This window comes from Anthonomus grandis, chromosome 8 (genome assembly GCF_022605725.1).
Source record: "Anthonomus grandis grandis chromosome 8, icAntGran1.3, whole genome shotgun sequence".
Lineage (NCBI taxonomy): Eukaryota > Metazoa > Arthropoda > Insecta > Coleoptera > Curculionidae > Anthonomus > Anthonomus grandis.
Genome location: NC_065553.1, coordinates 2,734,773 through 2,761,914, shown reverse-complemented (window position 1 = coordinate 2,761,914; position 27,142 = coordinate 2,734,773). Strand labels below are relative to the sequence as shown.

Genomic DNA, 27,142 nt, shown 5'->3' with positions numbered 1-27,142 from the left:
TTAAAATTTGGCGCTTTGAAAATTTGGAAAAAGTAATTTTTTGACCTAATTTTTGAGCCCAAAAATGGGCGCTAAAAACGCGATAAGTCGGCTAATATGAGAGCTACGACTTTGCGGATAATCTCGTTGGAAGAACGAAATTAAGTTAATATCGTTGGAATTTTCTCGATAGTGCTTATAGAAGCCGAGATATCGACTTCCAAAGATTACCGTATCAATTTCTTTTTTTAATTAATTTTTTTCGAAATTGAACTAACTATACCAGCGGCTTGTTCCCATCACCTAGATAGATAGATTTATGAGAAGAACTAAAGGAATAAGAGCACTTTGAAAATTCGAAAAAAGTAATTTTTCAACCTCGTTTTTAATCCAAAAATTGGGTCATAAAAATGCAATATCTCAGCTAATATGAGAGCTACGATTTTGAGGGTAATCTTGTTGGATTCAGAAAGATGAGGTTCAGTCAATACCGTTGGCATTTCCTTGATAGTGCACATAAAAGCCGAGATATCGACCTCGAAAATTTGAAATTTTTCATAAAGATTGAATTTTCCAACCAAAAATTGATTTTTTTCGAAATCAAACTAACTATACTAGCGGCTTGTTCCCATCACCAACATCACGAAAACACCAGATTATACCGGGATTCAAGAAAAACTAAAGGAATGAGAGCATTTCGAAAATTCGGAAAAAAAGTCATTTTTCGACCTCGTTTTTGAGCCAAAAAAGTGGTCCTGAAAATGCGATATCTCAGCTAATATGAGAGCTACGACTTTGAGGATAACCTCGTCGGATTCGGAAAGATGAAGCTAAGTCAACACTGTTGGCATTTCTTCGATAGTGCCCATAAAAGCCGAGATATCAACCTCCAAAATTTGGAATTTTTCATTTTTCGGGTATCGAATTTTTCCACCAAAAATTGATTTTTTTTTTAAATCGAGCTATTTAAACAGCAGCTTGTTCCTATCAACTACATCATGAGAACACCTGGTTATAACGGGATACGAGTAGAACAAAGGAAATAAGAGCACTTTGAAAATTCAGAAAGATTTATTTTTTAACCTTATTTTCGAACCCAAAAATGCGATTTCTCGCCTAATATAAAAGCTAAAACCTTGCGGATAGTGTTGTTGGATTCAGAAGGATGAAACTAAGATAAACTGTTTAAATTTCCCCGATAGTGCCCATAGATGCCGATATATCGACATCCAAAATTTAGGATTTTTTATTTTTTGGGTATACCCCTCTGTATCGAAATTTTTCACCAAAAATTTTCCTGATAGTCATAGAGGTGTATTTATAGAAGTCTTTATTTTAAGATAAATGTTTAATGTTGTTTAGTTTATGTTTATTATATTTCCAAAGCGTGTTAAACCCAATATAAATCAAAAGTTTTTATAAAGTTTTCTATTTTTTATTTTTAATTAATTTAGGTGTAGGGGAAAGGTGTACAAAATGACATAGTGGGGTAAAAATGACATACTTATTATATGTAACTTGCTAATGTTGTAAGAATATACGCATGCGCATAAATTATTTACCCAACAGGTTCCAACCACTTCAGTTTATCTCTGCTCACTAACGCTCGATATTTCTAAATTTGTAGTGCAAAAATATTTTCCACGCTTTGTTTAATTTGGTTATAATACTAGACAACATTTTGCTAGGTAAGTTGTTTTATTTTAATTGATTAATATATTTTTTAACATTTAGTAATAATAGATTTATAAGAGGAATAAGGCAAATATTAGAAAAAATATTTTTTTTGTTTTCTCTAGTCGTGTAAAATGACATAGCGCGTTGTCGGCTAAAATGACATAGTATTTCATTTTGCCCGACTTATCGAAATAATTTTTTTATTTGTTATTGCAGATTGTCATACCCCGATTGTACGAAAGTACATGGTATTGTTTGATTGATTGTACATGGTATTGTTCTGCTCTGCTTGCCTCCTCACTGCACCCACCGACTGCAGCCCCTTGATGTTTTATTCTTCGGTCCCTTAAAAACTTATTTCGATCAAGCTATAACCAAGTGGCTTAAGGCACACCCAGGCAGAGTTGTAACGCAATTTCAAATAGTTGCCTTACTTACTGAAGCATATAGAAAAGCTGCCACTATTCAAAATGCAACCAACGGCTTTTCTAAAACCGGAATATGCCCACTAAATCCTGATGTATTTCCAGAATACATGTTTCAAGCTGCAAAGACAACAAATATTCCAGAATCTGAGGGTAATATAAATATAAAAAATACTCTAGCTGAAGAACCTTCCGCAGCACTATCCCTACAAACTTCAAGCGAAATGGGCAATTTAAAGCACGTAACCAATCTTCAAAAGGTAATCCCCAGTACATCAGATCAACAAAATAAAAGTTTACTTGCCGTTACTGTCTCCGATCTGAGTCCCATTCCAGTAGGACCATTTACCTCAGGCCAGGGCAAGAGGAAGCCGAGAAAGCGTCAGGGAACTACCGTGCTAAATTCTACTCCAAATTTGGAGGAAGCAGAATTAAGAACTACACTCACAGTCGAAAATAAAAAAAGAGCTGCAACTAAAAAGGTATTTGTTGACACTGACTCTAAATCGGAAAACAACCCATTCTTAATAGAAGACGACGAAGATTGTACTTGCATTTACTGTGTGGAAGAATTTAAAAGGTCAAAAAAAGGCAAAGGAAATTTGGCTGCAATGTTGTTCTTGCTCGAAATAGGCACACGCTGAGTGTGCTGGAGTCGACAAAAAACTAAGATGTTTATTTGTGAAGTGTATTGCGATAATTAATTTTCTATAGAAATTTTTGGCAATATTTAACAGGTATGTTATCTTACCCACTTACCTTTTTAAATTAAATACTTTAAAATACTTTAAAATGAATTTCTTTTTGAGTTTTTTTAGTGATTTTTATTTTGGAAAATAGAGTAGAGATGCCTGTATTTTTTTGTTACTTTTGTAGAATTAAAATATTTTTTGTTCATAGACCATTACTACGGTATTTATAACGTGTAACATTTATTGACAGTTTGAATATTGTCTTGTCAGTTTATGCACAACGTATAATTTTAAAAACCAAAAAATATTAGTCCTCATACGTTAATTAAAAGGGAATGTTGAAATGCAAAAATCCAGTATGGCGCCCATAAGAAAAAACCAAGTTGATGATGATTAGCAAAAAACAAAACGCCGTATTAAAAAATTAAAAGCACCGTTATGTCGCACAAAAAAAGTGGCAAAGCAAAAGTGCAAATTATTTTAAAATCGGATAAGGAATAAGCTGAGAATAAAAATCTTTTTTTTTCGATTATCTTACCACAGATTATCTTATACAACCATATAAAATTTTTAGGATTATAAATTCCCAATTTTACCTTAATTTAACCATCTTCATATAAAATTTTTAGGATTAAAAATTCTCAATTTTACCATCTTCATATCCATATACCATTCCATAGGAAAGAAGTCATCCATATTTTCAAAGAGACCTTGATATTATTTTAAAACTGATTAATCTTAAAATTTTTTAAATAAATAATTATATTGACTAAAAGTGGTAGTAAGTAAGTAGCATAGATGGAGTCCGCAGGTTTAGGACAAAGAAGTCAAGAACTTCCTTTTTTGAAAAGGTGCCGACGTTTCGACGTTTATTTAAGTTTATTTTTTAAAGTAACTGATTAAATAACTGACTATTAATTTTAAGACATCCAAAGTATAGACATAAATTGTTTTTTTTTATATTATAAAAAATAAAAATTCCCTTTTTACTTAATTTATAGGCAATAAAAATGGACAAAAATAATAAATAAATAAAATAGAATACAACATTAAAATTACAAAACTGATAAATTAAAGATTTTATAAGATTTACCTGTTTACTGTGAAGAAACTTTTTTGTCGTTTGAATATAGATATACTTATGGCAACGAACAATATATGTAGATGGGCACATAAGTGATTATACTTTGAACAAACATAACATAAATCATACGTAATAGACAATAACTTTTTTTGTATACTTTACATCACTAACATATCGTTTTTACGATAAACATATATATTTACAAAGAAACAAACGCGGTCAAGAGTCAAAGATGAACTAAAATATTAAAATTAATCCACCTTGCGTTCTGTTACCATTAGTATATATGCAATCGACAAGAAAGCTATTTCACAGTAAACAGATAATTTTAATAAAATCTTTAGTTTGTCAGTTTTATCGATATTGTGATTTTAATGTTGTATTATGTTTTATTTATTTATTATTTTGGTCCATTTGAAGCCTAAAAAATGTCATGCCTAAAAAAAATCAATTTATGTCTATAATTTTGATGTTTTAAAATTAATATTCAGTTTCGTGCTTAAGAAAAAAAAAACTTACTAGAGGTTTGTTCTGTCTTTTTCATAATTACAGCCTTGAAAAAGACGTAAATAAAGGTCGAAACATCGGCATCGTTTCAAAGAAGGATGTTTTTAATTTCTTGGTCCTGAACCTGCGAACTCCATCTACGATAATTAATTATACGCAGGGTGTATGTATAATGTGACCCAGTTGGTCGTGTTTTATCCTTTTTAAGGTCTGATGATCTTAGGAACAAAACACGTGTCATTACTATACGTGTAATTAATCAATAAATTTTTTTCAGACCGAGACTTTGTGTTGTTCATATCTGTTATAGATTCCGAAATCTCTATATTGAGGGTCGAACATGAAATACCTTGAATAAAAGTTTAAATAAGAAAAACAATATTTTTTCTTTAGACACGGAATAGATTGTATAGTATAAATTAAATGTAAATAACTCCACTTTTTGTGTATATTCTTATATGTTAGAGTTTAGAAAATTTAAAAAAAAACTAAAATATAATAATAGCTTCCGGACCGAAAATCCCTCCCTACTGCAAATCTCTTATCTCGTAGTTATCCGCCTCGGAAGAGTAGGGAAGCCTCCATTCGTAACATTAGGGTTGATGGCGGCCGTTATAACATAATATTAAAAATAAAAGCCCGCTGTTTCGGGAAATATTACTGCGTTGATTGGATTTTTTTCTTTCTTCTTTACTTCAGGTAGAAACACGAGGGTAACAAAAAAAATTAGGCTTTGCTTGCGGAACGGGATTGTTACACACTGAATTCATAGATTAAAATACTCTATCAAGGTAATGGCCGGTTTTCCTTCACTCACGCTCATTCATTTGTTTTTTTGTTTCGCTCTTTAATGCGGTCGTAAAATAATCTATCATAAAAGTCTGCATTTAATGATTATCTTATTGATTTAATAATAATAATAAAAATAATAATTAATATAGCTTTTAAAAGAAAAACACAGAACGAGTTCTACTATCATTTAATATAATAGCAATTTTTTGCTTTATTGCCAATATTTTATATATTAAAGACATTCATTTAAATTTTATTAAATTATTCTATAATCTGCGATAGCAAAAACCTTTTAAAACAAAAATAAAGGACAGCAAATATTTTTTTAATCAAAAACCCATTAGCCAATCTGCATTGTGTCCCGCCATCCACAAAATGGCACATGATAATAATTAAATACAACAAGAATTCGGTAATTGAACTACTAATTTACGAATTTAATAAAATTCCGATACCCGATCGGTAATTTAATGAACCCCTAATTAAAATAACCAACGAAACCGATTTCGACGGTTTATGCGGTTCAATTTTTCATAATAAGTAATATCGGATATGGCATATCTGTTAAGGGCATATTATAGAATTGCGACCAATAATGTTTTGCGTAATATCTTAATTTCACAGTGCTTTTCTGATAGTAATTAACTGATTATCTTCTTAAAAATTTTATATTGTTTATCTAAAATTGAAAATTTTGTTATAAAAAAAACCATTTATTAAACTTCATTGAGCGCCATCTATGAAGTACAAAAACTTTTAAATTTAATTTGACGAATTTTTAGAAATAATTTGTTTTACCTAATTTACTATGCCTAGGTTTTAGTCTTTTTCAACAATAGTTAATTAAAAATAATTACCCACCTATTACAAAAAAAATACAAACGAGATATACCTCTATTATATGCCTGCACCATTGTTATTGTTGTTCAATCCAAAGGTTATGTTAAATGTAAAATAAAGACAATGGAAGTTCGAATATGAGATTTTACTACTTTAGCAATGTCTACTACTTAAAAAAAAAAATCTTAAAAATTATTTTTCTCATAAGTAACTGTGATAAATATACTGTAGAAAATTTTCTTTCTTCATTAGCAATAGGTTTTCGAATCAATTTTATAATAGTACAGAAGTAAACTTAAATTATAATTATCAAATAATAACTAACTTTCCAATAATATTGTTTTACATCCTACCTAATAAAAAAAATTAGTTGAATACAAAATTTCTTACTGAGCAATAATTCGGCTTTCAAGCAAACCGCATAATTTAACTGACTGAGATTTTTCAATTTTTAATAAATAATTTAGTTAAAAGGTTGAAATTTTTTGGAACGATGACATAAGGTATTAACCTTAAAAATTTCATACTTCTTGGTCTCATCAACCTAAAGTTAGTATAACATAAACTTCACAATGGTGCATAATTGAATTGTACATGATTTTCAATTATTTATTTTTTAAATATATAAATAATTGGGAGAACCTATTTGCCCTAAAAGTTTTGTGCTTGTAGGTCTCCTGAGTCAAAAGTTAATTATTGAACACCAAATTGCCACATAATTTACATAATAGATAATTTTTCTGAAAAGTGTATTAAAACTAATGATTTAAGAATACTACAAAAGCTTAAATACTGACCTCTATTGGGCGCCAAACTTATTTTGTCACTATTGACTGGTAACATCATTAAATTTAGTATATTCCTTTTAATTTATCAAGTATTTTATAATGAGATTGCGCATTGTCCCTCGAAACTTTTATTGAGAATTTTATATATTCAACTGGCCATAATATCCTCAATTTGTTTGTAAAAAGTTAAAATTATTATAGGCATTAAAATAAAGACGTAGACTTACATAATAAATTATGATTTTAAATTTTCTCGTCTATAAAAATTTAACTAGCTAATAGTAATTTTTTTTAGTTTCTAGTAGTAAGTTTGTAATTCTTTCAACTATGTTGTCTTTTTTGTACCTATATTTGAGCAAAGCTTGTATTTTTTCCCATTTTTAAAGAAAGGCACTCTTCTTTCCATTTTGTAAGTCCATGTCTTTATTTCATTAAAATAAAACCGGCGAAACGTTACACTAATCTAATAGTGTTTCATTCCTACTCCCAAGTTCTGACGAACCCTAACGTTTTACAAATTAATTAATTTAAGGTAATAAGACTTACTATAATATTGTCATAATTTTTGCAGATTATTTCTCAGAAATGCACATCATTATGACTCTACGACTATAGATAATGCAAAAAATATCTTTACCTATACTATTTTAATATTTAAAATATACTTTTGACTAAGTATATTGGTTACTAATAAAGGTCCTAGTCCTGATAGTGTACTTTCGGAATATTCTCACTTTTCTTGATTTTGTTATCCAAAAGTCATTTAAAGATCAGGTCTACGTTGACTTTTTAAAAGCGTTTGACCGTATAAATCAGGTAAGTCTATGATAAAACAAATATATCGTTATGATTTCTATGGCTCATACCTAATGTGGCTAGGAAGTTATTTAACAGATCGTAAGTAGTTTGACGGACTATATAATTTTTAATTAAATATTGTTACTTGCTTTTTTTATAGTGACTATCTTTTATTTCGCAGATGATCTTTGGTTTTATTGTAAGTTACAAACGGGGCTGTAAAGTAATTAAGGGGCTTAATACTTTGAGACTTCTAAACCTAATATGTAGGGAGTTATTAAGGCTGATAAGCGTCAATGTTTAGTCAAAGCAATAAAAAAGCTTTTATCTTTCTTGGTGCTGGTTCTATAGAATTCCTTAAAAAGACAATTTTGTAAAATAGATCATGAGCTACAACAAAAATGAAAAAATTGTTAAATCTCTTAAAGGGTTCCTGAGCTAAAGTCATTTAAATCTTGGCTAATCTCACTGAAGTCTGGAAGAGTTCACCTGAAGATCTTTAATCGATAACTCTTGATTTACTGACACTAGAATCATGCAACTACTTTTATATAAAAAATAATACTTTAGGGTACAATATTATTTATTCTCCAAGACCTTGAAATTCAATTTGAAAGGAGCTATTAAGACTGGTAAGCTTCAACGTTCAGGCAAAGGAGAAGAAAGAAAATAATGGCATGTATCTCTATTAGTACTGGTTTTACAAAATTCATCATTAAACCAATTTAAAAAAGTATATTATGAGCTATAATAACAAAAGTAAAAAAGTTTTAAATCCGTTAAAGGGTTTAAAAGCCAAAGTAATTTGTCTACCTAGAGATCTTGTGTAATTGGTAACTCTTGATCTACTGAAAGTAGAACCATGAAATAATTTTTATATGAAAATTAATGTTCCAATGTATAGTTTTGCTATATATTTTAAGACCTCTAACTCCAATATGAAGCCAGTTATTAAGGCTGATAACTCGTAGTGTTGAAATTAAATATAAAATATAGGTTATACCCTACAGTTTATAATATTATATAAGTAGTATTAAAATTTAACTATGCAAATTTTTATAACGTAAGAAATTAATAACAATGTCAATGAGGCATGGAGGTTATGAACATATAATGGGCTTCGGCCATGTGTCTATATCTCACTAGTAACTCTCAATTAAACAAAATTAATTAATGAACAAAAAGAGTATTAAAAAATAGATTTAATTAATAGATGAAGAAATATTAAGAAAACTGGTCCTAATTTACCTGGTCTCCAGCCACATGGAGCCTCACCAAGACAACTGGCTGCTTGAAGCCTCGATTGTGAGCCTAAATCCACATTGGTACGTAATTACGGATACGTGAGGCTGTCAAGCCTATCCGTGACTTTTATCCCATTCACTAGAGACAAGCGTATCCCTAAAATGATGTTTAATTTTTACTCGAGTTTTTTGTGTTTACAGTTTTGACCTCCCACAATTGTGTCAACCTATTTTTATGGTTTGATTATAAAATGGTTCTCGAATCCCATAGAAGTCTTCGGGCATAAATAAATGAAACCAACATTTCATTATCTAATTTGCTGTGTTTTTTGCTACTAAAGTTAAAATATTGTCTTCATTGGCGCAAATCTCGAAGGTAAAACCTTGGTTCTCCTCCATATATACTAGGAAACATTGGTGTTCCATATAATTTTGGCATTGACTAATAATTAAACACCAATAGTCACATTTAAAAAATATAATAGTGTCTAGATTGATTGGACATTGTATTTTTCACTTTTGGTTTGCCAGACTAAACAAGAAAAATATCAATTTATTCCAATACTTTTCTAACTCTCAGATAGAGATGAGGATATATGAATGAGAATCAATTTTTTTAAGTATTGTATTTTATAAGTTTTTTAAAGACCTTAAATCATGAACATGATATGTTTGGTTGAAGTTTTTACTCCAGAACTAAGTCTTTAAACCCTGTAATTCTTTTACTATATTTTTCATAGCAATTGAGAGTTAATGAATTCTTTAGTTACTTTATTAAGATTTTCTTAATGAAGGTGTTCTAGAAACTGAAACTTTCCATCATTACAAAGAGACATTGAAGAAGCAATTTCATTTTTCAGAATTTAAATTTAGATAACTTGCTCATGGTGGATTTATGGACATTATACATTACTTCTGCATAACAACAATTTCCTGTTCAGGAGATAAGCTATTTTTTAAAAGACCAGCATTAGTAAGAATGTCTTTTCTATTCTCTAATAAGAGAAAATAATATTTATCAATAAAATGTATTGAAACATCGGAGCAAACCCTGATGGTGAATTAAGGAATAATTCATGGTAAATTAAGAAAACTTATCGCATTCCAAATTTTACACCCTAATTCTTCCACCAAAAATACAACTTGAAACTAGAAAGTGCGGTAAATAGACAGCCATTAATTTCTGCAAATTTTCCTTGACCCACGAGGAGGCGACGCCTTTCCAAAATAAAAACACAAAAAGTTTACTTAAAAACTGTTAACAGTGTCACTAGGATCACTAATGTCAAGTCACTCTAAGATGGCCGCCGTTCGAAATTCCGTTATGGTGAATGAAGTTTCATTGGGCTGGAAACCAAGTCAATGGAAATGTGGAAATCGATATAGACTTTGACAAGTGAAAGACAATTAAGAAGCAGAAAGATTAGGGTATTTCCTTAAGTTAGAAAATCCGCGTAGTGGCACTTATAGGACTACACCGGACACGTGTTCAATAAAATGTATTTTAGTTATATTAATCATTAGAAATTGTTGGTTTATTTACTTGATAATTAAAAACAAGTGATATTATGATTTATTAAAGTATTGACTTAAATTTATTAAAATTAATTTAAATAGAGAAATTAAACGCTACAGTATAAACTGTTTTAACCTGTCAATGAACTTTTGTGAACTAAAAATTTAATTTTTGTCATTTGAGTTGTTCCTGCAATTTTAATTTAGCTCATTAGCTATATCTAATTTATTTTTTATGGTCGAATTATTTACATTAAGCGTTTCTATACAGGGTGTTCGAAAAATTGATATATTTCAATGGGCGATTCCTTGTAAAAAAATATGAGAAAAAGTTTCTATAAACATGGGTCCGGAAATGCACAGTTTTCAAGATACAGGGTGATAATTTTTTTTTAAATATAAATTTTTTATTAATATTAAAAAAATATATTGTCGAATCTTTTTAAATTTGGCAGTATTACTTGTTATATTAAAAGGCTAATTTAGCCCTGATTAGATTGAAATTATAAGGTGCAGTGGCGTCCCGGGGTACATCTTTGCAAATATTATTGGCAAAAAATGTACGCCACTGCGTTTTTTTAACTTTAATATTTGTTGTTTAATTAAGCATTTAAAAATAAATTTTTTTTGCCTCTTGTATTTTTTTCGTATCTCACTTCGTTTTCGACAAAGAAAATAAATACCATTTTATTGCATGTCACTGTACAAAATTGGTTTATTAATTTTTGGTAAAAAAAATCACAAGTGCCTTGGAAAACAAAAAATCAAAAACATTTCTTGGAGCTTTTTATTGCAACAACAACTACAACAAATCTTGGAAATGTCCAACATCCATTTCTGTACACCTTCTCACTCGCCAAATCATTGATCGATGCACTCTAGCTAAAATTCGAGCACTTCTTCGCAAGCATTTATAATTTTATTTCTAAACTCTTCTATTGTTTGTATGGGACTAACATAAACCAAACTTTTAATGTGTCCTCATAAATAAAAATCTCTTGGATTTAAGTCAGGAGAGCGAGGTGGCCATTGAATTGGTCCACCTCTTCCAACCCAATTTTTCCCAGAGGTGTTATTGAGATGAGTTCTAACCGCTATACTAAAATGAGGAGGAGCTCCCTTGTGCATAGAAGTTATTTGATTACGTAGATTCAGAGGAACTTCTTTCAGCAGTACGGGCAATTAGAGGAACTTCTTTCAGCAGTACGGGCAATTCTTGTTGAAGGCCTTTTAATTAATATTCGCCGTTTAATTTTAAGGGCAAAAAGAAAGGCCTAATTAAATTGTCACCAAGACCCATCCACACATTTAAAGAAAATTGCTCTTAGTGGCGACATTGTACGTAAGCATGGGAATTTTCGTCACTCCATACATCAGTATTATGAAAATTAACAATTCCATCACGCCGAAATCCAGCTTCTTTCGTAAAAGTATGGTTTTATTAAAATTTCTGTTATTATTAACTTTTTCGTAATACCATACATGCATGTCTGTCATTTGCCCAAGACTGTAATTTTCCATCACAAAAGCCGAGATAAAAACTTTTTAGAGAAATTTCACCAAGAAAATTAGGTTAATATTTTATTTCTAGAAGAGAACTGACGCTTGTCAATATAATTCCTCCACGCAGAAATAATTTTTTGTTATCCTAGACACCTGTGATTTTTTACCAAAAATTAATAAACCAATTTTGTCCAGTGGCATGCAATAAAACGGTATTTTCTTTTTTGTCGAAAACGAAGTGAGATACGAAAGAAATACAAGAGGCAAGAAAGTTGTATTTTTAGATGCTTAATCAAACAACAAATTTTGAAGTTGAAAAAAGGCAGTGGCGTACATTTTATTGCCAATAACATTTGCTAAGATGTCTCCCGGGACGCCACTGGACCTTATAATCTTAATATAATTAGGGCTCAATTAGCCCCTTAATACAACAAATATTTTTGCCAAATTTCAAAAGAATCGAGTAAATATTTTTTTTATATTAATAAAAAAATAATATTTAAAAAAAAAATATCACCCTGTATCTTGAAAACTGTGCATTTCCGGACCCATGTTTATAAAAACTTTTTCTCATATTTTTTAACAAGGAATCACCCATTAAAATATCTCCGTCTATTTTTCGAACACCCTGTATTATTTGCTTCTTTTTTAGAGCCTAGTAAAGAAATTTCTATATTATTTACCATTGATTTTTTGATAAAATTAAATCAATTATGGAAAATTGATAGAGATAGTTAAAGCAAATTTCTTCTTTTAAAGATCATTTCTCGTTAGATCCAATGAGAGAATTGTAGATTAGTTAAAACGGTAAGGCCCTAAGTACATAGAATTAAATTGTCAAGAGTTAAACAAAAGTAAAACAAAGAAAAAAATCCTTTGTAAATGAAACTTGGCCGTAGTTAAATAAAATGCCGCCGCCTTTAATGAAAATTTCGTAACAAAGCGTCGTAGTCGTCGACAAGTGAAAATCCATGGGGGTGATATTTCGTAGTCGTCGTCGTTGTCGGTTTTTCGTCGTGGTCCTTTATTTGGCTCATTTTCCCAGTCGAGTTCACATTTACGAACTCAAAATTCGCGGCTCACACAAACGATAATTTGTTCGAAGGGATTCGCGGTCCATCTCGTTTTCGCCGCCATTCAGATCCAGCCGCCGGAGCGCGGAATCCGGGATTTAAATGGAAATTGACAATTTTCACTCCTGCTTTTACATAAAAGCCGAAATCGAGCCTTCCAATAACAGCTCACCTGATTTCTTTTTTATTTCATTTTTTTTATCGAGCCTACCTTTTATGCACATTTTTATTCAACTAAACGGCGTAAAATTTTCGTTTAATAATAATAGTAATACAATACAATAGTCTAAGAAAAATATATATAAGTTGCAAAAACAATAAATAAAAGTAATTACAAATTGTTCAAAGCTTAACCCCTATACTGCACTTGTGTTGTCCATTGATATTGCCAAATCTGACCAATATAATAAATTCCTGCTTATTAGATTCTGTTTTTCCAGAATGTTGGAAAGTTTTTCGGGTTATTCCTCTGCCTAAAAAAACTGCAGTTTTAGGATTTGATGATTTGCGGCCGATAAGTATCCTAACAAGCATATCCAAAGTTCTTGAAAAAATAATGTTTACACAATTTTCGGAACATTTTAATCTGTAGAAAATTCTCCCTTCGTACCAATCTGGTTTTCGGTCTGGTTTTGGTTGTGCAACCGCATTATTAAACATAACCGATGATATAATTAGGGCTGCAGATGACAGCAAATGCACAGCTTTAATTCTATTAGACTTCTCTAAGGCATTTGACACTATAAACCCTGAACTCTTTAGTTCAATCTTAAATTTTGTAGGGTTTTTAGAGCACGCAATTGTACTTTTAATGGATTAGATTTCAGTTTGTTGAAACATTAGATGGCTGATCAGAATATAGCAGGGTGAGTTGTGGTGTACCACAAGGCGCAATTTTGGGCCCTTTCTCTTTAATATTTATACTAATAACCTCACTAATTGCCTAAAATTCTGCAAGGTACACCAATATGCCACAACTTTATTTTTCTTTTCTTCCATCTGAATATATTAATACAGAGAAAGTCATAAACGAGAATCTAAATACTTTGTTATCATTTTCAAATCGTCATAATCTTCTTATTAACCCATTTAAGTCAAAACTTATGATTTTTGGTAGAAACAAGGAGAGTGTTGAATCTTTTGTAACCATAAGTATAGGTGATTCTTTATCTTGTGAGAAAATTTCAAAAAGTTTAGGGCTGTATCTGGATGTCGAGTTGCGCTTTAAATTCCTTATTAAAACCTGTCTACAAAAGCCATATACCGCGCTAAAGTTAGCTTATCCTCACAAGCATTCACTATCGCAATCTTTAAAAATTAAGCTGACTGACACTTTAGTTTTGAGCCGTTTTAACTTTTGTGATGTGTTTTACTCACCTTGTCTAGATTTCACTGAAATACATAATCTTGTTTAAGGTACATCTATGGAATTAGAAAGTAAAAGCCGGTCTCTCATAAACTAAAAGACTGTAACTGGTTAAATATGACAGACGTTCATAACTTAAATTTAAGATTTAAAAGGTTAATTACGCCACCACCTCACAAGACCAGTTTTTTTCAGCGATCCTCTTATAACTTTTATCAGCTTTATAAATGACATTCCTAAAGATCTAAAAACTTTATCGGAGGGCTCTTTAAAAAAAAAAAGATAAAATTACTGCTTTAGTAGCATGGTGTTTGGTTACGTCTTATGTGATGCTTTGATCAAGATTTATAATCTGTATGTATGTATATATGTATTTCTTTTTGTACGTTTTGCTTAATTTTCTACGGGCAACAGTGGTAGTATATAATATTTTTCAATTGTATATTTGTTTTTGAATTCTTTTTTTTTGTTTTCGGAGTCAGACTTGATCTTTCTTTTAATTGTTTTTGGCTCCCTTTTGTAAATCAATGACAAAATTATTATTATATATATTTATGTATCGGATTGTTTTATATGATTTACAAAATAAACACATTATTATTATTATTCTGTTTTAGCTCGCTGATAGCGGTATTGTCAATTTCATCGGCCTAAAGGCAAGATGAATTTTGCTATGGTAGATTTCGGAACTTTCGAACAATGTTGCATGTATTCAGTATAACAGATTTCTGTATAGTGACAAGGAAGAGGAAAGGGAAAGTCGTCCAGGAGGAAAGACCCAATGCGTTAAGGTTTTTGGACAGTGTTAAAGGGACAATTCCAGTGGATGAAATAACTAGAGGGAGTAAATATACATTATCTTGCCTCCATTGTTGTTTTATCTCGCGAGCTAGATCTGCGTAATTAGCAAGTTTAGTGTGTGTCGTTTCTATTCGACATTATTGGTATTTGGTACTGCTATGTCAATTAGAAAGGTTTTCTTTTGGGCTTTGTTTATTAAGAATATATCTGGTCTGTTTGAAGTCTATCGGTCAAAACAGTTCTGTCCCAGTAGAAGCGAAAGTCGTCATTTTGAAGTACAGTTTCTGGTTTGTACTGGTAATAGGGGCAAGTTTCGCCAATTGGATGATAAAGTTTTGTCAGTTCTTGATGAATAATTTAATGAATATTTATTATTATTATTATTATTATTATTATTATACAATTAAACATAAAACTATCCTAACAATATTAAATCTCATGAGTAATAAGTTTAAAAAAGAAACAAAAACAAATTGAATTCTACATTAGCACACCTATAATTTTAAATATAATTCACAGAAAAATCTTATTAAGAAAAATAAAAATTAATCAACTTCTGAAAAAATATAAATCAATTGCACTGCACTTTGCATTCATTTGGTAAATTCATAAGACATATGTCGTGTTAACATTTTTTTAAAGGTTTTAGTACATTTAATAACTGAAAAAAATATAGTTTATCAAATAACATAAGAAACACTTCTTTAAAATAGAAACGTCTTATGTGATGGTGGAGATAAAAGACCTCTAAACCTTAGGTTAAAGATCTGTTTAATATTTTAATTTATTGGTCAAGTATGGTGCGAAATAATATTGTAAAAAAATACCAATGAATGCGTTTGACATCGTGTTATATCTTATGCCGTAAATAAATCGCAAACAACTTTTTTATATTCAATACTCAATTATATTCAGTATACATGGGTATTTACATTCGTGAGTAATATATGTACAGTGTATTCACGATGAAAGGGAAAAATTCATTTAAAATTGATGTCCATTTGCTTCAGTGCATTTTTGAAGTCAACTAAAACAACACACGATTGTTAAATAAATGTCTATTTTTGGTTTACACCAGGTGTACACATTTTTGATTAAACTTCAATTATAAATATCGGATTAACTGTCCGCGTGATAAACGTTAAAAAATTCAATATTATGTTTATGTTATTCACCTTTAATAAGAAGGTTTATTATGTGTTAATATAATACAATTATTATTTTATAACATAATTTCAGGTTAACGTTTAGGTAGTACTGTATAGTATTTAGAGATGTTTACAAAATGGAAAAGCTTCTAACCAAAAATAATATTCATCAACAAAGAGTTGAATTTTTAGTTACAGAAGACAAATATAAAACCTTTATTTCAATTATTTATTAATTGTTGATATGGAATTTTTAATTAAGGTATCTATTTTAACTTAAATTGTGGTATGTTTTACTGGGTGTCCAGAAAGTCTAACAACAAACTTTACATTTATAGTAAATACTTTTTAATTAAAAAAAGTAATCCACTGTATTTTTCTAAATTAAATTTTATTTTTAAATTCTTGTTTAGTTTTGAGCTAATTTGTTTTCGTGAGTTTTTTTTCAATTTGTATATCTTATTTAGTATAATTATTATGTTTCATATCTGTGTATGATATTCCGTTATTATAGTATAAGATATATGAAAAGTATATCGTATGCTTTACAGTAACATATATGTGCATGCTATCGGGGTCACTTAGTCACATATTTAAAGTGTGGTGATCGAGTTTAAAGACTAGATATGTAAATCTCTTGTCAATTTCTTTAAATAGCCAATTTTTTTACGAATTATAAACAGAATCGTATATTATATACGTATATTCTCACCTATCATTATCATAAAAAGCACTTTTCTCTCAGGCAATTATTTTCTGGAAAAAAACCGTTTTTCGTTAATCATACCCTTAACCCCCCACCCACCCTACACAACTTACCAGTAAGAAATTGTGTTCAAAAATCATTGTTTTCTAAAATAGTACGCATGATTAACAGCTGGTTTCATCGTTAATATCCAATCTAATAAAACAATTTGTTTATTTAAATTTGATAATTATATATATGTATATGAATAAATATTTAATACAAAAACACTGCTATTACATTCGATATTATGGACGAAAAACAATGATTTTTTAAAGGAATTTCTTACTGGGCAAATGTTTGGGGTGGTTGGGGGGGGTAAGGGTTGTTTTGATGAAAAATATTGTTTCTGCAAGAAATATATATGCAATATTGAATTTAATACCAATGTTTATTTGTATTTGATATAAATTCATATATAAATATTTAGTACAAAAACAGCGTTAGTAAATTGGATAAAATGGACGAATTACAGTGATTTTTTAAAAGAATTTCATCAAATTAAAAACGAGGTATGCAATTCTGGTGTAAATTTTTTTAATGCCGAAATTTTATCAATTTTGCAAATAGAGTATTTCAAATAACATTTCTTTTATTAAGCCTTAAAAACAGGGAGACAATTATGCCGCACCCTGTACTTCACGCTTGAGAACTGAAATGAGAAATAAATGAGATCTATTAGTTTGTTTGCGTAATTCTTTATAGCTATCCCAATGACTTTTATTTGTTGTACTTTTGTATTTTTTAACGCTTTATTGTTTAGATTTATCATGATTTCTATAGTCTGTTGGCCATGGTGATTTTTTTTTATTTTATATATTTTAAAGAAACCAAAACATCAAAAATACCCTTTATTTAGTTATTAAAACATGAAACCATTTCATTATTATCTAAATTGTACACTTTATCTTCAAAGGTTGTAGTATTTCAAAATTACAGTAATAATTCTTTATCAATGCGCTTTTAATTTCGCATAACAAAATATTTTTTATTAATATTCTTTATTTGTGTATCTATAGAGCTTTATGTAAGTACATGAATCTGATATTTAGAGAACGTTTTTTGTCAAAAAAGTATAATTTTCTTCTTTCGGTAGTACAATTGAATCTATGATAGTACTACTTTTCTCAGTAGCTACGTTTACAACGCCTTTTACTAAATATTTAATACTTGGATCAAATGACAGCCATGAGGACTATTTTTTCGGTGTAAATGAGAGCACACTAAAATTTGATATCCGAATTTGGTGCGTTTCAAATAGGATAAATTAAATTTGTTTTTTCGGTGTAAACATCTAGGATCTATTTTGAATTTTTATGGGGTGTTAGCTTAGGAGGTTTGTATTTTTGTAAACAAAAATAAAGTAGAAGAGAAAGAGAAGAACAAGCGTAAGCCTTAAAAACATTTATTAGTTTATTTTTATTATTTTTAAACAACAATAACATTTTTTAAGATTTAGAGGTGTATGTCCTATAATTTTTCGTCTAAACTGATAACTCTCTTCAACTGACATTTTGATTCTAGAGATAATCCTGCACTAATTTTACCCTCAAAATCAATCGTTGTAAATAGAGCTGTACTAAATAAAAATAGTCCATCATTTGATCTATGGACCTAACAGATCCAAGCGCTGTAAACGTAAATAGTGACTTAGCTGGAGTATTTAGTATTTATTGTAAATTGAATATTTCTAGACATAATAGAAACTCTTGAACACTTTTATTTTTTAAAAATCCATTAAATTTACTACTGCTGGAGATATTTTCAATTTAATCGTAGTCAAAAATTAATGTGATTTGTACTGCGAATACACGTCAAAATGTCTTTAAAACCGTATAATTTTCTTATCTTATATTAATATTTTCAGTTATGATACTAGAGGTGCATACAAAACCAAGCCGAAACTATGGACAGATGATCGTTTGAATGGGAGAGCTCATTATCATATGGTGGTCGAACCTTCTACATTGAGCATAGACAATATTAGTGAGGAGGATGAGGGCGAATACCGATGCCGCATAGACTATTTAAAATCACCCACAAAGAATTTACGAGTATGGCTAACCGTTATTGGTAAGTTGAATTTTTCAAAAATGTTTTCGATTTAATAAATAAAATATAAAATAAAAAATGGACGTCTTTAAATGTTTGCGACAGTACAAAATGATTTTTCATGCAGACGAATATTTTATATAAAGCTAACAAGCAAAACTTAATACAAGCAGCTTCCCCTTTTTATTTCTATAAAATCTTATAAAAGGGACGCCATCATTTATCAAAAAAGAAAGAGCTCAAAGGACTTGGCTTCCTATTTATGCTGTTTACGTGACGGCCATATTGATTTCAAAAGCTTTCGTTATCTCATAAAAATTTATTAACCCTGCGTAAAATTATATTTTTCAGCTTTTTTCCTCGCTGGTTTATTACGTGAATTCTGTTCTTCGGTAGCAGCAATGTGTACAATATAGTAACGTGTAAGCAACTTTTGAGCAATCTTATTATTTTAAGCAGCTTAATTTTAAATATCTTAATAAAAAAGAATAGTTTTCTAAAAATTACTTTTGGTTTTTGAAATAATGCACACGAGATTAATTAACTTGTAAAACTTAATTGTATTAAATAAAAAACTATTCTTAAATTTGGGAGGATGTTTCAGAGCCAAATTTTATGCTTAATTTGAATAAAATCTAAATGGTGCAAGAAATATACAGTTTTTACAAAAAAAACTTATTCCAAATCTAACTTTTCTGTTTCAAATAGAAGTTGATATGCCAAATAGAAACATCTGGTTTTAACAAAATGCGCCCATTTTGCACGTACTGTTTGGAACTATCTGGCTACTATGTTTCTAGATAGATGGGTTGGTAGAAGAGGACCTTCTAAGTAGCCACCGAGATCTCCTGATCTAACTCCTTTAGATTTTTTTTTATAGGAATATTTGAAATACAAAGTTTATGTATCTAAGTCTACAAACACTTAGGAATTGAAAACAAGAGAAAATGCATAAGTGTAGGTTAATTTCTCTAGAAGTTATAAGACACGTTCAAAAAAACAAGCTTTTTTAATTACTGAAAAAGTTTTGTGTAAGTCTATATGCTCTTTTAGAACACACTGTATATTAATTTCTACATAAATCGTTAAAAATGTTCAAAGCGATTTTTAAGTATGTTTAAAATAATATTAAATAGTCAATGGACTATATTTTAAGCACCTGTTAAAAAACTCTTGGAGTAAAGCAAATTTTATAATTTATAATATATCTAAAAGAAAATATTTTAAAAAGGGTTAATCGCATAGGCTTGAAATTTTTTAGCTATTTATAATTTGATACGCTCTTAAAAACGATCGACGTCGACTCTGGGACTCATACTTATATTAAATATTAATATAATTAATTATTCTATTATTAAATTGCAACTTAAGTCAATCTTCAAACACTGTACGCAGTATCTGAAGATCACTTACCAAAATTAAATCCCTTAAAGTTAGTGGCTTTACTTTACTGGAGCGAAAAACATCGAGAAACCATTTCTAATGAAATTAATCTTACCATTGGGCAGTGTAATATCTTCTTCAAAAACTCTTCAGAAAACTTAGGGTTAATAAATGATAATAAACTTAAATTTGATTAGCATGTAAATAAACATGCATTAAAATATCTTAATCAGCCCTAAAGAGCCTTTTTCCCCACCGACATTTTTTAAAAAAGAAAAAAAAGGTTGAATTGTATGATGCGCTAGTGTTATCAGTCAGTGTTACCAGAGTGTCCGAGAATTTTATTCCTAAAATAAATGATACACGCCTTCCAATAGTGGAGGAAGTTAAAAGTTTAGGTATTTATCTCTGAACCATCTTTTAATGCACATGTGAGGCGAAAACTAGGTATTGCCTATATGCGTTTGAGGAAACTCTGGAGCATTAAGAAATACATACCGTCAAAGACAAAATATTTTCTCTGTAACAGTTTGGTCTTGTCTATTATGGATTATGGAGATGTTGTTTACGGAAGTTCTCTAACAGCGGAAACGGCAAATTGAATTCAAAAATTACAGAACTCCTGTTTACGTTTTTCTTTTAATATAAAATTAACACATTACGCCTCACTTGAAAAGGCTTTCCATTTTATCAATGATTAACAGGCCAAAATGACATTCGCTGAGTTTTGTGCATAGAGTTTTAAAAACAACTGGTCAGCCACCTTATTTGCGTCAGTTATTTTACTGTAGTCGACATAATCATGATATAAGGCATATAAATATTTTCTTACGGAACATAAAACTACGAATTTCCAAAAATCATTCAGTTACGTACCTATTAAGTTATGGAATGAACTAGCGGACGAAATAAAAACATTTCCATTTATAAAGAGTGTTAAAAGTAACTTATTGACCAAACAAGGAAATATCTTGTGATTTTTTTATGTTTTGATTTTTTTTGGTTGGTCTTTCTTGTTACATCATTATAAGTACAAATAATTGTTATAATAAATAAAAATTGAATCCCTCCATTATTTTTAAATTGAATGTGTTTGTGATTGAATTGATCTGTGTATCATAGGTGATTGCTTTGATTAAATCTATTATAGATTTCTAATTAATACAATACAAATTGCGTGCATTTACGGTTTCTTTTAGCTTTTTAAGTGAAATAATTTAAGAGAACTGATTACTCCGTAGGTTCATACATAAAAGTTTTTAGGATTTTATTTTATTGTAAATCTAAGTTTAAGTTTTATGTAGACTTAGGTTTTAATTTAAATAAGTATAAAATTTTTGTATTAGACACTTTTATATTGCTGAAAATAAAATATTTATACTTTTAACACGTAGCATCCCGCAGATATATCGACATCTTTGTGGTGTTGCATGTATCTGTGTATTGGTTTTCTATAATCGCGATGCTTTCCTTATTTGTCCTTTCTTGAAGAATTAATAAGATTATTTCTGTATTACTTACTGTATTTTATGTGTATATTTTGGACGAGTAAAAAGAATTTTTTATTTTTTTTTATTTCAACATTGCTGATAGCGTCTATGGAGAATACTTAAATACGGCTGAGGTTAAAAGAGTGCAAAAAGGACAAATTCTTCTTTAAGATTTATATGTGGAATTAGAGGATAACTGCGTGTTTCACATAAATTCGGAAAGCCTAATTAGCTTTCTATGTATAACAGGAGAATATTGCACTCAGCTTGTTTTTTTATACCACTGTTAAATACTATTTATCTTAATAAAAAAATAGTTTTCCGTAGTAATTTTCATAACCTTAACATACGTAGGAAGCATATTTTTACAATCTTAAGCACAATAAAGAGACTTTTAAGGACGAATTTTCAAATAACATAGCCTCCACCCTCAATAAATTTGAAATTATTGAATTTTATTTATCAGTTGGTAGTGTTACGCAACAACTTCTTTGGTTATCTTTCATCAACCTTAGTTATCTTTCATAGATGGGTTTGGCAGGATTTGGCGTTGGTGTGCCGACTTCTAACAGTTTTGCAGTTATTTTTTTAGTTCTTAGTGCATATGTTGTAACTTAGGCTTTAACAGTCTCTCTTTTAGGAGAGAAGTTGCATAGAAAGCCTTTTGTTCCAATATCTAATATGTATTTAGTACTGATATTGATATGCCAAGATTTTGAAACAATTAATGATTATATGGAATATTATATTCTTATTATTATTTGTGTAGTGTTGCATCAATTGACTAGGATGAAATCATTAGGGTTTCTGATAAAATAGCCATAAACACTCATAAAGCAATTAACCCTATCACAAATGTAGGTAGGTAACATTCTATTTTTAATCTTAAATATAAATATAAAAGTATTAACTATTATTTTTTGCTTTACAGAGAATAATTGCAAGACATTTAATATGGTTATTACAAGTGTATATCTATCGGATTTCAAGATTGCGCGCAATGCACTGTTTTGCACTTTTTGAAATTCTGTTATTTTATAATTGGGTATAGTGAACAATAAAGTTGAAAAGTCTTGTAAATGAGGTGTCGCTAAGCTATTGTAAAGTTATAATTATACGTTCTTAAATTTTCGCCTATATGAGATATAAAACTAAGCTTTTGCGAAAATTTTCCCAATATATAATCACAATGACCATGGAAGTTTAATTGAGGGTCTAATACAATTTCAAGATAATTCATAATGCAATTTAACGCTATTTATCTTACTTAATATTAAAATTTTCTATGTTCACCAAACTTAATCCATGTTTTTTTCCATTAAAAAAACTCGACTTCTTAAGTCATTATTGATACCTTTTTGCATTTGTTTGATATTATTACCAATAAAATAACATTATTTGCTGACGACACATGTATCATCAGTAAATAATGTTATTTTACTATTTTTTACAACTTTGACCATTATATCATTTATATAAAAGAAACAACAATGGCCCTAAAACAGTCCCTGTGGTACTACATATTTTACCAAGATAAATTCAGATACAGCTGACTCATACTTTAGTTTTTGTCTCCTGCCAGTGTTTAACTATTTTGGTCTATTGTCGTATTTTTTTTTAAATTTTCACTTAGGTTTTTTATGAAAATGTCTCTTGTTGTTTCTCATACTAACATACTTCCTTACATGCTAACTTTGCAATTCTTAAAAATTATGTTTTTGATGTTGATTCGGACATTGTTGGGGTGACAGAAACTTGGTTGCACCCAAGCATAGATAGTTCAGATATTTGTATTGAAGGCTACACTATTTCTAGATGTGATCGGCTGGGCAGACGTGGTGGTCGAGTGGCCTTCTACATAAAATCTAACATTTCTTTTGAAATTGTGAGTACGTTATCACTTGATTTTATTGAATATATTTGGATTAGGATTAAGTCACGTAATGATAATGCTGTTATAGGAAATGTCCACAGACCACCAAATTCCAATATAGACCAATTCTATTTGCGTTTAGAGGATATTTTGGCTAACTTATATACTCTATTTGAGAACGTTTTATGTACTGGTGAATTTAACATTGATTTTCTAAAATTTTTAGATAATACTAAACGATTAGAGTCAATAATGGACATATTTGGCCTTACCCAAGTAATAAATGAACCAACTCATATATATAAACCCTGCTTCAGTATCCTTAATTGATTTATTATTTACAAACATTGAATGCATACAGGAGTACACAATGTACATCTTTCTGATCATTTTCCCGTGTTTCTAAAATTTAAATTTTAAATTGAAGAGCAGCATCCAGTGGTATTTACTTTTCGTGATATCAACGAAAAAGTGGAATTTTTCACTGCAACCATGCTAGATTTTTTTGACAGACATGCACCTATTAAAACCTTTAAACGCAATCGTAACTACAAATACGCTCCCTGGTTAACTGAAAATATAAGGCTTTTTCAGAAATTACGAAATAGAGCGTTAGGTAACTTTAAAACTACAAGACAGCCAGCGGCCTATGATTATTATAAGCAATTGCGCAATTTCACGACGGCAGCGATTCGTAATGAGAAAAAAGCCTTTTTACGAACAAAATTTAATTCTAATTTATCAAGTAGGGAAACCTGGGCAGAACTGAAAAAACTTAATGTTGTTAAAAATAGACAAAAGAACATTCCTTCAGAATTATGATTGTGATGTAAACTTAATTAATAATTTTTTTACCTCGAACTGTACTAATCCGTATCAAGCAAATCATAATCTGCTGCAGTTTTATGATAATAATTTAGTTAAAAATTTTGAAGGTGCTTTTCAATTGCAAGAAATAACCGAAATCGAGTTAATAAGAATTATTCTTTCCATAAAAAGTAAAGCTTATGGTTGTGATGGGCTCAATATTATATTGATTCAGATTTGTTGTCCATTTATTGTCCCCTTTGTGCTTCACATAATAAACTAATGTTTGAAAAATTCAGTATTTCCAAATATCTGGAAACACGCCTTAGTCACGCCTTTGGCCAAAATAGCTCAACCAAAGGAACTTAAAGATCTCCGATCAATAAGCATTCTTCCCGTTCTTTTCAAAATTCTCGAAGAAGTTGCAAATAAACAAGCTCGAGTATTTTTGAACAGTCATGAAATTTTGCCACTCAAACAGTCAGGGTTTCGTCAAGGATATAGCTGTGCTACGGCTATGGCTGACGTGACAGATGACATTTTCCGAGCGTGGGTTCAAGGGGAGTTTACTGCTTTAATTTTACTTGACTACACAAAGGCATTCGACTTAATTAATCATAGGATTTTATTATCAATTTTAAGTTATATAGAATTTTCAAAAGATGCAAAAACATTTTTTAAATCGTTTTTGGGTAATCGCAGCCAGCAGATCGTTTTGAATGGTATAAAATCTAACACAGCACCTTTATCAGTAGGTGTTCCTCAGGGAAGTATCCTGGGGCCATTGTTGTATACAATTTATACATGTCGATTTAAAGACGATTTAAAATTTTGTAGCTTCCATTTGTATGCGGACGACACGCAACTCTATCCTCACTTTCACCCAAATAATACAGAAATTGCTAATAGAAATATAAATTTGGATTTACAAAGTATAATAGAAATCTCAACATGTTACGATCTAAAGAAAAACCCTTCAAAATCATCCGTTACTGTATTCGGAGGAGATAAAAATAATAGATTGAGAGTTAGCAACGAGCTTAATATACAAATCAACAACGTCACCATTCCATTAACTAACACGTCCAAATCATTGGGACTTGTTATTGACTCTGATCTTCGGTTTCATGAGCATGTCACAGAAAAGCTCGTGTGCTGCTCTTAAACTTATTTATAATCAAAGAATTTTTAAATCAAAAATTAAAAAAAACATTTATGTGACTTCTTCTATCCAACTTTACCCACTGTGACACAGTATATGGCCCATGTTTGGATCAGTTTGATTCTCGTAGAATTCAGAAAGTACAAAATGCGTGCCTTCGCCTTATTTTTGGGATACGCCGCAGAAATCTGATCTCTCATAAGCTTATAGACATCGGCTGGCTTAATATGTATAACCGCAGAAAACTACACTTCATTTCGTTGGGGTACAAGGTAATAAAATTTAAATCTCCCCAATACTTGTATGATAGAGCAGATTTTAGAATTAACAACAATAATCGTAACTTACACAATTTACATCTTCTTACCATTCCTCGACAAAGAAAAGGACTATTTAAATGAAGTTTTTCATATAATTTGGCTTCCAGTTTGAATTCCTTAAAGATTACATCATTTGATCTGTTTTTACAGTCAGACATTCTGTTTTTACGTCAGTAAATAAAGTTGGTCTTTTATTTTAATTTTGATTTTTTATGTGATGTCGCTGAATATGTTTTTGTATTTTTTAAGTTTCAACTGTTTTGATCTGTAATTTGATATATTGGTACTGGTTGTAGAGCAAATTTTTTTAATGTTATATTTTTTTAGTTTTTTTTTAGAGAGCGCCTAAACAGTATCTGGTCTGCGTACCAGAATACTGACGTAACACGGCCTTTTATTTTTCATAGACATGGTGTATTTCTTAATTTTTATATTGTATTTTGTACTTGTTTATGAAAAGTAATAAATTTTATTTATTATTATTTATCATTATTATTAAGTAGGATTTTAACCAATCCAAGGCTAAGTGCTTTATACCTTTATAAATAAATTAAAGTTTTTTTAAATCTTTTTCATTATATAATCGACGTGTTCATAAAATTTTCCAAAATATTTAATTTGGCTTTCATGTTTAGATTATTAAAGTTGATATTGGCTAACCTTTGCAGTAGGCCAATATCAACTTTTTTCCCAAATAAGCAGAACCTTACTTCTGCTGTTTTAATGCAAATTATATTTTTATAAGAAAGCCATTTAAACAAGTAATTTAAATTTTAATTAATTTTCCAGTAAAATAAAGCATGGTATCGTCAGCAAACAATTCTATTTATTCATTGGTTAATTAATAATTCAGTTTTCTAAAATATCATTACCCCATTTAATAACTTCACTTCAATACATTTTTTTAATTATTCTCAATATGCTAAAAAATATCCACAACCAACAACAACTTCCTCAGTTCTATAATAAACTTCTCACAAAGATAAAGTTTATTAAAAACCGGTGAAGAAAAAAAAATAAGAAAAATATCCCGAGCATTTGCCAAGATTCTATTACAGTTTATTACCGGCAACCCCCT

The 27,142-nt window shown here is 29.7% G+C and overlaps 1 protein-coding gene across 3 annotated transcripts in view; it reads left to right on the top strand.

The window, feature by feature from the left end:
- LOC126739895 (synaptogenesis protein syg-2) overlaps positions 1-27,142 on the top strand; it is a 478,733-nt gene that overhangs the window by 286,753 nt on the left and 164,838 nt on the right. For all 3 annotated transcript variants that reach the window (XM_050445716.1, XM_050445717.1, XM_050445718.1), the window contains one exon: positions 18,845-19,050. In XM_050445716.1, the coding sequence (XP_050301673.1) occupies positions 18,845-19,050 (206 nt within the window). The remainder of the gene's footprint in view (positions 1-18,844; positions 19,051-27,142) is intronic.